The following is an 18,582-nucleotide window of genomic DNA, read 5'->3' as shown; positions in this document are numbered from 1 at the left end:
TAGTGGTTCGGATCCCCAATTAGTCTTATTATGCATAAGGTGGACTTAAAACATGAACTCGATAATTGGAAGGTTTTAGAAGAACTAAACATGGCTTTTTATGCATCGTACAACTCTGCATCTTTTCACCCCAGTTTTACAGTTTTTCTTCCTAAGAATATAACACGCTACGAAAGCAGAGGTCCAAGGTTCGGACATTTGACTGGTATGGTTGTATATGGTTGTATCATGTCTGTCCCATTGCCATTCCTTCGGCTCATCATTCATCCTCATCGTCGCCTTTAACCCAAGAGGTAGAAAAGCGGCATAATGTAGAAATATATAAATGATTGATTTGGTTTATTTTACTTCGCTTTTCTCACACTTTTTGGCTAATCGTGAAGATGAAGATGAAAATGAGTGATGTGAAATTGATGAGAGGACCATCATAATGAACACACATGCCCAGTCCGGGATTCGAACGCAGGAGCCTTGGCATCGTAATGCACCTTGTTAACCACTGCACAACAAACAGAAACAGAAAATGCTTGATAAGTTATTTGTTTTTCCATAACTCATGATTATATTATAAGTATTATTCGCTGTATGACTAGGGATTAATTATATTTGTATGTCTAGCCAACCTAGCTACCTAAGCAGCAGCAGATTCCGCATTTGCAGGTGGAGGCTAAATGAAGAAAAATCACAGAAAGTCAGAATGATATACAAATTTTGTAACATGACACTTATAGAGCATGCAGACTGCTGTAAAAACAATTGCTACATACCTAGTTTCCTTCCTTAATTCAAACGTGGTTTATTCTTCATTATACATGAGATCAACCACCCTGGGAGTCGAACCCAGGATCTTGTGTGGTAGTCAGACTCTCTTTTCGAATGCCAATATGTTGGATATTTGGTCGATGTTCCAGAGGAGGACAATCTGGCAGCTTCTCATTCGACATTTTACTCGCGATGTAGGAAAACGAGATCACAAACACTTCGTGATGCTATCTTCTCGCGTTTACAGAAGTTTACCACCGTTCGGACAACAAATCCTACTTCAAAGTAACAGATATGAACGGTCCACCAATTCAATAGATGAACCGACAGATTCAATGTTTCTCCAAATTTTCATAAAGTGGCCTTTCCCTCCTTTCAGGGCAGGAGGGTTGAGTGCATGTGCATGTGAGAAGAACCGTTATGTAATTCACTCCCGCGCTGAAAAATAGAGCCAGATGAAGAAAAAGTGCGGGTTTTGGGGGGGATCCTGGATCTGGTGTGCAGCAGGGAGGAAAAGTGCATTTTCAATAGGTCTCAGACTTCCCTGACCTGGGCGGACCACAAAACCATTAACTGTATCCCCTCCCAATACATCTGTTTGTGTTCAACATGCAAGAAACAGGGAAATAAGAAAGAAATGCCTTGCTTGGGGTTTGTGCTACTGAAAATTGAAGAAGTGTTTCAAACTGCAAGCAAAATTTACTGAAGAATTATTTTGCAATATTCGTTATCAAACAAAATAAAATTTCCAGCAAATACAGAACAGTTTCCCGGGGCCACGTGGACGTTTGCCGGGGTCAGTGCCCCCACGTGCCACCACCCGCTAACGACGTCCCTGGTTGAAAAGATTGAAGAGTTCCAGAAAAAAGAAACACACTGGTGGTGTCATATTCAGTATTCCAGCTATTTTAGCAGCTCTGGGTGCTGTGAGGAGTCTAGCAGGAGGTAGTGCAGCTATAGCAAAAACAGTAATTGATGCAAAGAAGAACAAAGCTGAACTAGAAGAACAAAAACGTCATAATCTGGCAATGGGGAAGAAAGGCAAGGGTATTAATGCTTTGAGAAAATATAAAAAAATAGAACCATTATCCAACTATGATATTGAAAATATGATTAAGTTACTGAAAATTAAATACTTCAGAGGTGTTTACATGTCAGATTCTCTACCTATCAAGGGGACCATATAAAATAGTGTGTGTAGTAGTCAATTTGGATAGTTTCAAAAATCAAGGCACTCACTGGATTTGTTATTACAAACAACCTAACATAGCTTTTGCTTTTGATTCTTTTGGTGGAATACCACTATCAGGCTTACTTAGTTATCTCAATACTTCTAATCTTTATTATAGTGATGAGTGTATCCAGGGCTTTGAGGATGTAAATTGTGGCCACCTATATGTTTCTATGCTGACCTTCCTATCTCATACAAATAACCCAACAATTGAAGATTAGCAGAAAGCATTGGGGCATCAAAGCATCATGGGAGTATTCCATCTCATTAATGAGACTTCAGTATTGAAACTTAGCTTACACAATGATATTATCTATCCTAAATCTATAGCTCTACATGCTTTCTACAGTATGTATCTTATTCCTAATATCACAGAACACAATAATAGGGTTGCAGTAGGAAAAAAAAATATTATTATTCCTGGTCAGTATAATCTATCAACATTACAAGCTCATATGCCTAGAGGTGTGTTACTATCACAACATTCTGTTACACACAGAGTAGAATTAGTTTCTGCAACTGAAACAGTTGATCTAGGTACACTTGGCAACCTACTAGGTTTTGAGAATAACACAAAACTTGAGCCTGCCATCAAACACATAGGTGGCAATATTCCTAAATTCTTGGCCATAGAGACTTTGAATATTCATTGTAATGTGGCAGAAGGAATGATTACCAATTCTGATGGCAACATAGGTAGTCACAAACAAACTGGAATCATAGGAACTTTCAAATCAAATTCTGAGTTCATGGAACCTATCATCTACACACCCTCCTCACCTATCTATTTTCCAGTATCTCAAAATCGTATAGACCACATAGAGTTGGTGGTAACCAATGAGAAAGGAGAAGTAGTAGATTTTGCTGGTGCTTCTAAAACAACAATCATAGAAATTATTATATAAAATAACCATTAAAACGGAGCATATAGAAAGTTCTGAATTACAATCTTTTCCTCCCAATCGTCGTACATTTGATAATCTCAATGAACCCAATCGTGAAATTGAATTTGATGTGTACGTGGGTGAGAGTTTTGTATATCCTCAGGGGGCTGACTTGTATATTACATTTGAAATAGTAAAACAATGAAAATAATGAGGCAATTCCCCTGGTGCAAACATAAAACTAGTAGATAATTTTGTTCTCTCAAGTAGAAAAATTTAGGTACCTTTCAGCAAGACGCTATCCGTCGCCATATTTACTTTTATTATATAAGAAAAGATCATCCCACTGTTGGGAAACTGCATGTTTCATTGAAAGATTCAGGACTTTTTCAAGGTGGGGAAACATCTTTAAGGACAGTCATAAAATCTCTGAGATTCTCATACAAAAAACTTAATGGACGCAAAATAAATTAAAGTACGGAGGCATACGGGGATGTGGAGGTAGGGATCCACACATTCTCGACCTTGACCTAGGCCATATTATGGAGGTGATGAGGTGCACCAACCACCTCTACCCCAGGTTTGCCCCAGGTACTCACTTGGGCTGAGTCGACCCTGGAACCGCTCGGGATGTTTGAAAAAGTTCCACAAACCACCGTGGGTCTCCCGCGTGAAAGTCAGATGCCCCACCAACTAGACTTTGTGCAATTCAGTTCGGTCTAATTGAAAGATGGGCAGACTTTAACGGCGACTTTGGAAAGAAATGGTTATTGCAAGTGTATATATTCAGTATTTTCAGAATGGATTGAAAAGGTAACCTGTAAACAATGCTCGTTTTGTTAATTCCTTCATGTTGTAAGGAAAATGGAAATGAAGAGAGAAAACAATAACACATTTCATCATTGTTGTTGTTATAGTTGTTATCCCATTTTCTTCAAAAAACAATAACACATTTCATCATTGTTGTTCCCTTTTCATAATACGTTTTCCTCGACACAGCATCAGATGGCCACACTGCATACCGTACCATACCGTACCGCATGATATGGCAACACCGTGACAAGTGTTCCTTCAGCTCTCAATACCAAACTAATTTTGAGGCAGGTTTAATGTTCAATCTTTGAAATTATATATGTATGTGTGTAATATGCAAATATAAGTGTTTAAAGCAAATTAATTTTTGTCATGCTCAAAATAACATTCCATTTCCATTAAATAGTCTTATGTATCGGAATCTTTCCAAACGTTATCAGTGAGTACATCGGCATCAGCAAACTTTCAGCTTCATCATATGACTAGTCTTTATAAACCTATTGGATGCCAATTCTGGTTTGAAACTTATTTTTTGTACTTCTAAGCTCTAATTTTAAAGTGATGTTTTCAGAATCGGTTTTTATCAAGTGATGCATTTTTAATATGGCATTACTCAAGTTTGGGAATAGAGTGACAAAACAACAAACAACCAGAAGTTGTTGCATAATGTTTCAAGTTTCAAGATTCATTAATTCTTTCCGTTTTTAATAAAATGTAAAATGTTATTGAGTACGTGACATTTTTCCAAGAAGAATGCTTGTTTGTATTTCAATCTTTCAGAAAAACATGCACTCTTCATATAACCAGGTTCCGGAAGACATTAAGAGGTGCTATCCTGAAGGAGTTCATGAAAACTAAATCACATATTGAAGTTACCCTTCAGTCAATGCTAGAACATAGTAAGTATGACCTGAACACAAGCAGGGGGCCAAGAAGAGAGATTACACTTGTGTCACTTCAGATCCACTATGAATCGAAGAAACTGAGAAGTTGCTCTTTGTCAAAACTTTCGATTTTTAAAGACAATCAAAGTAATAAAATTTCATGCAATACCTAAACCACCTAAAAAAATATAAATAATGAAGCTAAGTGACCTGAAATATTTAGACAAAGTTGAGCCTCTCATGGAAAAAGTCTTCAGATAGAGAAATAGTAAACAAGTCAGCATTCATATCTATCCAATTCAATGATTCGAGAACAAATGTAGTGCTGGCAGCTGGCAAGTTGCTTCTCCCTGCTTCTGTTCTTCGCTTTGCAGATGAAAGTGTCAAGGTACACTCGCGCATGGGCTGGACAAAGAGTGATGGAATACTTGGCATGGAAATGCGAAGTTACACAATACCAGACCGTCGAGTTGTAGACACCATCAAAATTGGTTTCGGAAAAAGAATAATGTTGTCGATAGTCAGTCTGGCTTTAGGCAACTAACCACAGAGGAGGTTGTATGTATTTAATTCAGAGTGAGGAAAAGAACATATCTAACTGATCGTTCTTCATTTTTTAAAGATAGCGACCTACCTCCAGATTAGGGATGGACACACAAACCAGATAATGGAGATCCATATTTCAAATAATCTAATATCCATTTTGGTTGCAACAGATAATTTGGATATCCAAATATTCAGATAATTTAGATAGTAGAGATCCGATGAGCAATTTGTAGAAAATCTGTACAGTAACATATGAATATGATTAATAAAGGTATTGCATAGCCCTTAAAATGGATAAATAGTAAAACTGCCTGGATAATGCACACAATAAGATATTTGGACATTTTGGATATTTGGATAATCCAGACAATTCATATATCTCAATACCAGAATATCCCATATCTGAATATTTGATATCCAGATAAAAAAATATCCAATATCCAGATTTGGCTATCCCTATTCCAGATCGCACTAGTATAGTGCAGAAGGTAGAGCTATCAGTCTGCCCTCTATGTGCGTAATGCAAACAAATACATAATGTGAATGAGTATGCCTTGCATTTTAAGCAATGACAAATAAATGTGTGACGGATAGAATTTCTAAATTTATTAAAATTAATTATGACATAAGTCCATAATTGTTACAATTTACAGGGTGAATATTTCACATGTTATATTATAAAATGCACATATGTGACTGTAAAACCATGTGCAAAAATCCCTAGGAGGAGGATAAAAATCAAAATTGCCAACCTACAAAGGAATATAATATACCTGATCAAAAGTAAAAACTATGGAAGCAGATTTCCATGTCCCGTGAAGTACTCCAATATCAAGTCAAAGGCTGTGAGGTTAAATCCCATGCTGCTGTACCTCTTACCCAATTCCGTTGCTACAGTTAACACAGCATTACAGATACATTTTCATAGTCAAGTGCATACAAAAATAAATGTGATATTGTCATGAAATTATCAACTAACATGGAAATCAAATTTGTCCCTTTCGTCAGATGACTTACCTCAAATGCAATGAAGCAAGTCTATCAAACACCCTTACTTATTGACTGACAGACAGCCCACAAGGGTGCTTGCATCCTTTCACAATTGTTTATTGTTCCTTAGTCTAAGGGCACAGTGAAAGGTGGGTAGTGTTGGCTTGGAAACTAAATCATAAGTGGTGGAGTAAAATAAGTGCCATCCTAGAATCTAGCAAATAACTGTCATTCATGAAGAACTTACTCCTCTCAAAATTTGTATAGAAAACTCCTTTCCTTTGACAGTTCACATTGGGGTCTCACGACGGGCATAGCCCGCAGTGCACTTAACCCAGGAGAGGTTGCATGGGTCACCATGACCCGCACCTAAGTTTTCTTTCTTTACAATTCCGTTAGGGTCCGCAATAAGTGGATGGTACTTGTAGTAGCTTCCTACCTTCTGTTGTCCTTTACCCCCCTGCAGACGATCTTTAGTCTGTCTTCAGGTGTCGGCAGGAAAGGGTGTGTGTGGGTCACAGTGACCCGCAGCGACCATTAACATTTGTGCAAATAGTCAACACTCAGTTTGTTGCAGTAGCGTGGCATTGTTGCATCATGCATTGTTTTAATTTCGGTGTGATGGATCCAAAAGCTATAGATCGAATTCATCGTATGCTGAATGAAGTGGTGTCAGAAGACAAAGAAGGCCAAGAGTTAGGAAGTGACGAGAGCGAAATTGAAAGTGAAGTTGACGGGGAAGAAGAAAACAGAGATAATGAAAAGCATGACCCTGACACAGAACAAAGTGACACTAACGATGAAGATAGAAGTGGTGATGATGCTACGTCAGAAGATGACATTCCTTTACTCGAGAGAGGTTACTTCATTGGGAAGAATGGGACCAAGTGGAAGAGGACTGAGCCTTCTCAATCATTGCCCACAAGACGCCACAACATAGTCACTCACCTTCCAGGATGTAGAGGCGAAGCAAAGGAGGCCAACACACCGGTGAAAGCGTGGCAGTGTTTGTTTACTGATCCAATACTGCAGAAGATAGTGGATTACACAAATAAGTATATTGAAGTTTCAAAAGCTAATTACTCTCGTGAAAGAGATGTAAAATGTACCAATTTGGTTGAGATGAAAGCCCTTCTAGGACTTTTGTATTCGGCTGGTGTGTTGAAGACATCACACGTGTATATTGATTAGTTGTGGAGTGATGATTGAACAGGAATCAGTTTTAATACGGCGGAAAATATTCCACAATTTTCCTCATTCCCATTTCGGTATGCAGTGCATCATGGTTTTGTTTAAGAGTGTTGATTGTAAAAACGGCCACAAGAGGGACGTATTGCACGATCGCCCTTTCCCCACTTTGGCTGAGAACTCATACTGGACATGCCTTTGAGAATACACACGTACTATACTTCGACTCACAGCGTCATCAGTCGTTCCCCTCTTCGATTGCAATGTGCTGGATCAAGTGACTTAAATTTTGTCGGTTTTGGAACAGAAGAGCATGGACAAGGAAAATTCATTATTGAAGTGAGTGCCTTTCATACATGATGCCTCAGGGAAGTATTGTGTTTACTGAAATGTCATTCTGGAGCAATGAAGGAAGGAAGGAAGCATAAGAAAGCACAATGCTTTTATCGTGGTCCAATACTACGATTTTGTGGCAAACGATTATGGACGTTTTTGGACTTTTGGATTTGTCGTATTTCTTGGAAGCGGCATGGATGTTGATTCTTAATGAAGAGCTATTTGGCAACGCAGGAACTGTTTAAACACCTTGATGTCTCGAGTTGAATGCAAGCTGCGTCTCTTGGAACAAGGTATTAAGAAGAATTTCGATTCGTATCCAAAAAGAACGATCGCAGAGTTTGGATTCTTACGTCGTGGGAATGCATTGATGTTACAGAATCTTATGTCGTGGAAATGCATTGATGTTACGGATTCTTACGTTGTGGGAATGCATTGATGTTACGAAGGAGAAGAAGATCGACCGAAGTATTGGTTGTTTGGATGTCCCATTCAACGCAGCTGTTTCCTAAGGTGCAGGAAGACTCAAACGTGGAACGGCAAGGGGTGGAATTTGAGGAACGTGCTATTGCAACACAAAAAAAAACCATTAGAACGATTCTTCACTCTTCAAGAACTCTCACCATGTGTGGTCAATGACGAATGAGTAGAGGCACATATTTTGGTAAATAAAAAAGCAAAATTTCGGTACAAAAACAGAGTCAATTTTGGGTTCAAAAGTGGTAAATAAAATGAAATATCGCTGTTATAGTGGTGAAAAAGTGGTATATCAAAATACATTTTTGGGTTTAAAAAATGTTAATATCATCCCAAATTTGATTAAAAACTGCACTATTACATAAAATAAACATATCCCTTCTAATAGCACATTAAATCATTACCAGAATATTAAGTTTATTCCTGCATAAAGGAGTCAATTTTTGCTTCTCAAATATTTACAGCAGAATAAATCAATTTTCCATGAATTGCATGGTAAAATGAAGGTAAAAATGGCTGCCGTTGTTAAAAATTGCAACTAGCATAAACATCAATCTCACCCCCATAGACAAACCACTAAAGGAGAAATGTTAACTCAATGTTAAATTCTGTGGCTTTCGTCACTCCATGTTGTCACTGGTGACGCTAGTGACATCTAGCAAAGATTTTAAGGAACTACTTGTTTCTCAATGCTCACGCTAGATGGCAGGCCTCAGGTCTGACAAAGGGGGGCGACATGGAGGGGTAGGCCAGAAAAAAACTTTGTTTTACTTGAAATTCAAATGTTTGTGTTCTTCTGCTATACAGCTTTTAAATAACTTCCCTTCATTGCAAACATAAGAATAAACTTCTTTGCAGGTGTAGATTATGATAACAAGTGTGGACTAAACACTAAACAGCACACACTCGTTGCAATTGTTTATGGGTACCAAAACAAAGCAGACTCCGTGCAACACACGTCACCATTCTTGTCGAACTGACCGAGCAAGCCTGTCTGGGATGGTCATTTCAAATTGAAACCCATGTGTTGGCCCAGTGTTGCTATCTTTCCCCACAGAAAATGAGCTAAGCACTGGATGGTAAATCCGTTATATAATAAATATCCATGTCAAGTGCTACGTAATGTAAGTTTTACATTATGTCCCATAAGCAAATATCAATGATTGGAATGATGCGCCTCCCAGATGGCGTAGTGGTGATGTAATGTAATGAACGTGTGTCGGGTTCGATACCTGTTGGAAGCACGAAGTGTACATTTCTAGATGTACCGAGTGAGCGAGCCTGTCCGGGATGGTCATTTCAAATTCAAACCCGTGTGTTGGCCCAGCATCGGCTTTGTGAATGCAAATAGTTTGAAATTTGCAGGTAATCATGACAAAATACCACTTTTGAACATGTCACCATCATATTTAAAAAGTACATGCCTGGAAGGCTCAGTTCTCAAAAGGTTCATTGGAAAAGCACTTGTGCATTCTTAGAGCATTTACTGTACTACTTGTCCTTAAACTTGTATGCAAGAGTTCGTTTGATTTTTTTTGTTTTAAATCCACTTTATGCATATTTGGGCTAATTGAGATTGGACCTACACAACCCTGGTGCCAAATGGAAAAGCTTGACTTGAGGTATGAATAAAATGTTTTGCCTGATTTTGAAAGCATATGTTATGTACATCTTGGATCCGATTGATGCCACACTGTCAACCTTGAGCAATTTGAATAATTCAAGATGGTGTCCAATATCTCAGCAACCAATAGTCGTAAACAGAAAATCTTTTTGTAGTTTTGATCCTCATTAGATGCACTAAAAAAGATTGTGTGTTGTTTCTCACTAATGTTAGTACTTCTACCATAATTTAAAAACTTATCCTTAAAATATGTAATTTTTCTAGAACCTTTTGAAGTTTTTGCCTTGTAACTTTTGAACAAATTAAATGACAGGAAATTGTTTTGAATAAATGTGTTAGCCCAATTCATAACATTTACAACAATATAAGACTTAATGCATTTGAATGAAAAATGTGCTATAAAATATGTCCCAAAATGGAGGATAGTGCCAAAAATGTGCTTCACTGTTATATTCAAGTCCACCTGTGATAAGGATGCACTTTTTTGGCACTATCCTCCATTTTGGGACATATTTTATAGTGTATTTTTCAATCAAATGCATTAAGTCTTATATTGTTGTAAATGTTATGAATTGGGCTACCACTTTTATTCAAAAATATTTCCTGTCATTTAATTTATTCAAAAGTCACAAGGCAAAAACTTCAAAAGGTGTGAGGAAAATTATATATTTTAAGGATTATTTTTTAAATTACGGTAAAACTACTGACATTAGCGAAAAACTACACAGAATCTTTTTTATAGTCCATCTAATGAGGATCAAGAATAAAAAAAATTCTCTTTACAACCATTGGTTACTGAGATATAGGTCATTAACTGTACAGTCTGCAATATTGGACGCCATCTTGAATTACTCAAATTGCTCAAGGTTGACAGACTGGCATCAATCGGATCTGAAATGTACGTAACAAAAGCTTTCAAAAACAGTCAAAACATTTTATTTATACCCCAAAACAAGGTTATGCCACTTTTTGGCATTTGGCACCCAGACTAAAAGTTTGGAGTGGAATCCAAAATGCTGTGTGCCTCCACAAGGTATTGAACCCAGGACCCCTTTATTACAAGGTGACATGTAACCACTGGGGAGGTCCTTGCATGCAAGTGTGTTCCAAGAATACGTACAACTGTACAAATTTATTCACTTAATCATAGTGTACATGATTAGATCAAATACTTAATTGGCACATTTAATGGCCAAAATGTACTTTATTTAAAAAAGGAAGTCATAGAGATTAAAATGAATATCAGTTTGAAATTTTGAAACAAGCTACATCATCTGTCATGTAGCGATAGCAATGCCACATGAATTGAATTTTACACCGAGAAGTGAAATTTCGGTGAGAAATTATAATTTATGATTTTCCTTGTAAATATATGGTCCCTCACCATGGCTGTGCAGTCTAAGGTACCATGCTTTGCGCTCAGACTACGAGATGTGGACAGGTTTGAGTCTCCTAGGGAAAACGTAACAAGAGATTTCAGCCTATGTGTGGGACCAGTGGCCACGCACCATTGTGAGGAAATTGGGGAGTTACAAATGAGTAGCGTAACCTGAACCTACAGCTAAGACTGGGGGTTTGTCGTGCTTACCACACAACACCCTGTAACTGGTTGGATGATCTCCCACCTCGGGCAAGTGAGTGAGTAGGATCAGGTGGGAGTGAGGCCAACAGTTGGTGGTAGACCTGGGCACTCAATTGGCTGTTGCGTCATGTTTTATATAAATATATGGCCAATATTAGGCACATGACGCTTGTGTATGTTGACAAAACTTCCTCTCTGTAGTGTTGTCTATAAGCTCTAATACTAAGTCTTCATTCCCCAATTCGTCAAAGAAACATTTTTCCTCCCTGCCAACTGGGTGCATTGTAATATATTTCACTGCCATCTCAATACTGTGGCCTTATGCTTTGTTTGTGCTCATTATCAATGTGATTACACATTCATTCATTGTAACAGTTACTCAATTTACAATTTTCAGTCTAGACCGTATGTATCTTTATTGTGTTACTGCTAAAATTCAGTGGTTACAACAATCAGTGCTATAAGAACATGGCAATAAAATGTATTGGAAGATTAAACATTAATATTATTAAAAAAAGCTACTGAAGTGCGAAAACAAAAATTGTGAATGATATTTGTCGGTGTGCTCTGTCATTCATGCAGTACTTTTCTTGTTTCACACACACACACACACACACACATATGTAAATGACTGGATCCATACTTGCTTCAGTAATTTTTGGATGGAGGGGGAAATACTGGTCAAAATTGTAAAGTCAAATTATATGCTTCAGTCTGGTTGCAGAAGTTATTACTAAAAACAAGTTTCATATTTCATTTGCACAAATGCAAAATTTCAGTTTGTATAAATAAATCAAAATGAAGTGCACAAATTGTGAGTTCTATAGTTAAGGTGGTTTCAATTAACGGATGAGATTTTGGTTATAACTATCACATGAAGAGAGAGAAAACAGGTTAGTTTCATGAGGTAAAATAATAATCTAGACAGTACAGTGGGATCCATGAGTATTACCGAGCAATTTGTCCCTGACTTATTTTCACTAATATTTCTCTTTCAGCCTGTGTGATTTTAAGCGATGGATTTTTATGTATGCTGGTGCAGAAGTTGTCAGCAGCTTGTTTTGAGTTTTCATTTCATTCTTGAAGCTCTTATTGGGTCAAATAGAGTGCACGGACATGGTGGTGAACAATTTGCATGGTAATACTAATGGATCCTACTGTACATATAGGCATAATGTCCACAAAATGAAACTTGCTAGAATGCACAAAACTACACCAGCAACGCCCTTTCTGCATTCAAAACTAAGCATGTAATGTCACAATGTGGTATCTCATCTCGAGTGTGCACAGTTTTGCATAAAACATTGATAACAACATTTACGTTGTTTGGCATGGTGTTATGCATGCTGCGTCAAACTTAATTTTTTAACAAATTTAAATAGTATAAGGGGAAATGCCACATCACATCTCATCTTGCAAGTGTATAATTCCACTGTCAGGCAACCAAAATATGGTAACGGTTCAAACTGTTTTATGATCTTTTTAAAAATTCTCTTAGCAGAAAGACTAGTTATCGTAGAATTTTGGAAATCATTGTCACACGAAATTTGAAACTTTCTTAAAGAAGCACACTTTGATTCTAAAAAAAAAAGTTATTTATGCTGATTGATTGAATTGTTGTTTTAAATCCACTTTATGCACAGTAAGCTAATCGGGACTGAACCTACAGTTTAAAGTGGGATCTGAACCACTATGTGCCTCCACCCGGTATTGAACCCAGGACACCTTCATTACAAGTCGATGATTTTACCACTACGCCATAGGGAAAGTGCTCTATTGATGTTGAAAAATAAAAACATAAAAATTACCTTACGGAAGCATGCGTGCTTCCCATGGAGAAGGCATTCTTCGACAATCGACAGTTACTATGGTAGACTAGTGGGAATGAATGTAGAAGCAAATCAGAACCTTAGTAGAATGCATTTGGGGACTTTAATTTAATGCTAAAACTTCCCAGTATGTGTTAACAAACATAAATTGAAAATGAACCATGTAAATATTGCATTCGTAGCATGATGAAATCACAATAAAAGAAAAGGAATTGAGCACAAAATATGCACATGCTGTGTAACCTCAAGGGGGTGGGGAAAGGCAGGGGACATTACTCCCATTTGGCCCTTTATTCCTAAAAAGAAAATAAAGGCAGGAAAGGATGACAAAATGAGGGCTGACTATCAAAAAAGTATATCCAAAAAATCTGGATACACAACTCTACACATGGCTTGATCCCATAAAAAAATGGCACGAAATTTCAGAGGACTATAAATTCCAAACTAGAATTGATATTCCAAAAGCAAAAATAAATCCTATGGGTTCTTATATATGTCTAAGGATATAATGTAACAAATTTTATCCCAATCTGACATTGTGTGGTGGACACTTCTGGAGAATCTTGTATTGAATGACCAGTAACCCTGCAGCACTGCTGGCACAACAGAGAAAATACATGAATCATAATCTACAAGAAAAAAGGTCCAATTTTGAACCTTAGTACTGTCATGCTTATTTTCAATCTTTGTACTAAAATTTTCTTCACCTACCTTTCTGCAGGATCTGCCATTTCGCCTTCCACCTCATCAGGATTCTCTACAGAATACTTCATGTCTTGATCTTCACTTAAAATTAATTCACCATTGTCACTGTCCTCAGATGGCATTTTCTTAACAAGTTGTCCATGATAACATGGATAAAATCCTTCACTTTTATGTACATTTTGCCCACTAGGAACTTCCCGATTTCTGCCTTCAAATTGAATCCAACTATCACCACTTACACTTTCCACTTTACAATCTGAAGTTTCTTTCATGTACTTATTTGATAGTTTGATGTCAACAGAAGCATCCTGTATGCACTGATTAGATAGTTTGATGTCAACAGAAACATCCTGTATGTACTGATTAAATGGTTTGAAATCAATGGAAGCATCCTGTATGCACTGATTAGATGGTTTGATGTCAACAGAAGCATCCTGTATGCTCTGCTTAGATTCTTTGATATCGACAGAAGTGTCCTGTATGCTGCACTGCTTAGATTTTTTCATATCGACAGAAGCATCCTGTATGCACTGATCAGATGGTTTGATGTCAACAGACAAATCAACATCAGGAGGCTCCTTGAATGAATCAGTTGCAGTCTTGACACATGACTCATCCGGAAGCCACACATTCCTTAGAGATGTTTGTTCACAAACGAATGGATCGGCACTTTCTGATTCAGACTTTATGAGCACTTCCACAGGAGAGAAACCTGTGTCAGACACTTGAAGAGACAAATTTTCTTCCCAATCATCAGATAAGGATGCAGAAGCCTTCTGAAAGACAATCACAAGCAGTGTGGATTGAAAATTAGGATCTTTAATTTAAATGTCTTTCTTACTTTTTATAAAATAAAAATCAGATTTTTTTTATTTATGAGGCTCAGTCAATAAATAACGAGGCAGAGGATATTTCACAGTACTTACGTAACGTCCCTCAGAAGGATTGTCTGCCACTGTTAGGCATTTGTCCCACTGAGACTCCAGTCGCAAAATGGCATGCTCGTCAAACTCCTTTGGCTGCTGTTGGACCCAACTGGATATGTACTCCTTGACGTCATCGTCCGATTGAAATTGTTGTCTCTGCAGTGCTTTTTTGAGCTCACCGAAGATGTGGAAGTCACATGGGGACAGATCTGGATTACGGAGAGAGGGGGTGGCTCAAGACTTCCCACTTGAATGTGTTCAGACATTCCTTTGTTGTGTTGGCTGTGTGTGGTTTAGCATTGTCGTGCAATAGGCAGGGTTGGCATTTTGCACAGGTTTCTTCGAAAAAACCCAACCCAGGTGTTTTTTGTTCTTTTTTTTCAGATAAAACCTGGGTTTTATTGGGATTTTTAAGATTATATTTAAAAATATATATATCTTAAGAATGAAATACATTATTCCCCTAGTAGTAATGTATCATAACATTCAATTTGTATTGCTTTACACTCTGTCCCAACTCTCTCTGGAGCAAGCAAACAAAAACAAGTCTCTGCACAAGTAGTAAAGTGAGATGGCTCCACCAATGAACATGGGAGAGAGAAATGGATTGCCTGGAGAGGAGTAAGCGACTGCAGTTACCAGCCTTCACAGCAGCATGTACTCCTTTGCAATGACCACTCCATTTCCTTCCCTTTTCTGATGCTAAGCACACCCTTGTACCAGAGATATTTGCCACAGGGAATAGTTATTTAATATTTCTGTTCTAAAATGTTTGTCCAACAACTTGATTCAACTCTTCCTGGATGGTGTAATAGTTAATGCTGTTGCTTTGTGATCAGTTTTCAGGGTTCATTCCTTGAGGAGGCACATACTTTGGTGTATCCAAGAATCAAATTAATGGGTGGGAGTACAAAATGTGGCATTACCAGTGCTTTTTTTCCCTTCTGGTAGTCAACAATGGTACTCCATACTGCCACCTTATTATAGGTGAGGACTAATAATATTTTATTCTAACAAGAGAAATGCCTACAATGCCAGAGGTCCTGGGTTCGAATCCCAGTGTGGGCATGGATATTTGTGAGTGTCCATTCATCAATTTCATCACTCATCCCCATCTTCGCAAATTAGCCAAAAGTGGCACAAAAAGATAAGTAAAATAAAGTAAATCAATCAATCAAATCCATTCTGAACTTCAGTTTATGAAACAAATTATTTTGTGAATTCAGTGCTGTACATATATTCGAATGAATTATGCTACAAACACATTTTTTTCTAATTTATTTCATATGCCATAGACCATTAAATAATCCAAAAATACTATGTAATACAATGTTTTAAATCTGCTTAAAAAGAGTTTGTTCACAGTTTATCACAGTTGTGTTTTCCCATTATTTTTCTGGACTTTTAAAACATAAATACCTCCTCCATGTATTAACCATGCCAAATTATAAGTTAGTCGTTTCTAATTGTCTGGCTGATTTCATCCAAATGGAATACCTTGTACATTTCCAAAATATCTGGCTAGCATTAATGCTGAATCAGAAACAGAACGAGTAATTATTCCTGCTCGATCGAGAAAACTTGCAAATGCAATCATACCAAAATGCGAACACCTTCCGTAAGTTGGCTTTATTCCAACTACTCCACAATAAGCTTTCAAATGCTATGAGAATGGGAATTCTCATGGTCAAAACATTAGTGACCTCCAATTTGGTCACAACAAACCCAAAACATGCACAATATTTCAAAACATTTATTGTCAAATTATAGCTTAAGCAAAGCCCTAAAATTCTTAAGACCCTTTCCTTAATCTCCAAAAATGTAGTTTAGGCTGAGATTTGAAAGTGTCATCAGAATTTGGAATCTACCTCAGCATAAGAAAAATCCATTTTTTTTGTACACTCTTGAAATGCTTTGAACAAATGCAAATGGAAAACAGAGTCATTCCCTAGGTGTATCTAGTTGTGATTAATTTCAACTAAAAACCTCTAAATTTGCTGCAGTTATTGTGGTCTCAAAATTGGCGACTTACCCCCAACCTTCCTAAAACACACACACAACATTACTCAGTTTTTATTAAAAACTTAAAATTCAAGTGATGCCGTAACATTGCTGCTAAATGTACGAAAATATAACCTAGTCAAACATGAGCATAATTTAAAGTTCTCGCAAAACATGTTAAACCAATCTTTCAACATGGTGACCAATTTTTCTCAAAGACAATGTGAGACCAATCCTTTAAGTTATATTGCAACTAAAAAAATTGCAACGCACAAACTTTGCATTTAAGGCAGTTATCAAAAATAGAATGGGTGTGATCTTACCTTTTACCACCACTCCTCTCAAGCTAAGAAATATTATTTTAAAAGTTTTACTGCAAAATTGCAGACCAATGAAATCTCTAAAATTACTCAGTTTAATTCCTTATACTCTGAAAATGTATTCTAGACCATTGTGAAAAAAAAAAAAAAAAACATTGTAGGGCATAGCATAGCATTCTGCAGCATGCAGAAAATAAGTTTTTCATCCACCATCTAGAAACAAATTGTTCAATTTGGTTTACAAATTTTCTAGCTGCAGAAATAACTTTACCTAAATTATTCTAAATTTACAGCAGTTATCATGGTCATTAAATAGATGACTTATTCCTTTCTGCCTATCCACTCTAACTCATGCTCCTCGTAAATCATGAACCATATTTTGAAAATTTTATTGTTAAATTATGGTGCAAGTGCATAATACTCCTTAAGTTTCTTGCACAAAGCTAATATTGTGGTAATTATGAAGATGCACGACTTACATGGGTATAGAGCTTCTAATCAGACATAAATAACATATTACTGCATAGGCAAGCAACCCATTAGGATGAGAAATGACAAAAATCATTTAAAGTGTGTTCCAATTTAATTATGCCACAATTAACGACATTTCAATAAAATGTACTCAATTCTCCCTTACCTACCTTACCTTACCACATGGCGCTACAGCTCCTCATGGGCTTTGGCCTCCTCAACTATGTGCCTCCATCTATTCCTGTCCTCTGCAATCTCCCACCATCTTTTCACCTTCATGTGACGCAAATCTTCCAGGACACCATCTAGCCATCTTGTCATTGGTCTTCCTCTTCTTCTTGTTGAATAGATTTTTTCTTGCATCACTTTCCTTTGCATTCTATCCTTTCCCATTCTCTGTACGTGACCCAGCCACCACATTCTTTGTGATTTAATAAATCTCACAATATCCTCTTTCCCTAGTATATGGTTAATTTCTTCATTAGTTCTTATTCTCCAGAAATTATTTTCATTAACCGGTCCATATATTTTGCGTATCACCCTCCTCTCAAATCTGCGCAATGCTTCCTCTTCTGTCTTATTCATTACCCATGTCTCTGAACCATATGTTATTATAGGTCTTATTAACGTTTTATATATGGTAATTTTGAGATTCCTGTTTATTAGTTTCCTCTTTAATAATTGCATGTTTGCATAATATGCTCTATTCCCCATGTATATCCTTTCCTTTATCATGCTATCTTTTTTATTTTGTTCATTTATGATCAGCCCTAAGTATTGGAATGACCTGACTCTTTGAAATTCTTTCCCATTTATTTCTATTCTTTCCTCTTTACATTTGTCAGGTTGTTGGGTAACAATCATGTACTTTGTTTTATTGACATTTGTTTCTAGTCCTAACCTATTTGCAGTTTCTTCTTATCTCTGGTATGTTTTCTTTAAATCGTTTCTTGTTCGTGCTAGAGTGATCTTTGTAAAAATTGATCCTCTCTTATCTACCTTTTGAACGGCCA

The 18,582-nt window shown here is 37.0% G+C and overlaps 1 protein-coding gene across 1 annotated transcript in view; it reads right to left on the bottom strand.

The window, feature by feature from the left end:
- LOC145999276 (uncharacterized) overlaps window positions 1–18,582 on the bottom strand; it is a 220,667-nt gene that overhangs the window by 183,099 nt on the left and 18,986 nt on the right. Inside the window, exon 3 of the mRNA XM_083136213.1 lies at window positions 13,858–14,627. Coding sequence (XP_082992339.1) covers window positions 13,858–14,627 — 770 coding nt within the window. The remainder of the gene's footprint in view (window positions 1–13,857; window positions 14,628–18,582) is intronic.

The sequence above is a fragment of the Lepisma saccharinum genome, chromosome 15 (assembly GCF_977018435.1).
Source record: "Lepisma saccharinum chromosome 15, izLepSacc3.1, whole genome shotgun sequence".
Lineage (NCBI taxonomy): Eukaryota > Metazoa > Arthropoda > Insecta > Zygentoma > Lepismatidae > Lepisma > Lepisma saccharinum.
This window is presented reverse-complemented; position numbering and strand designations above follow the sequence as displayed.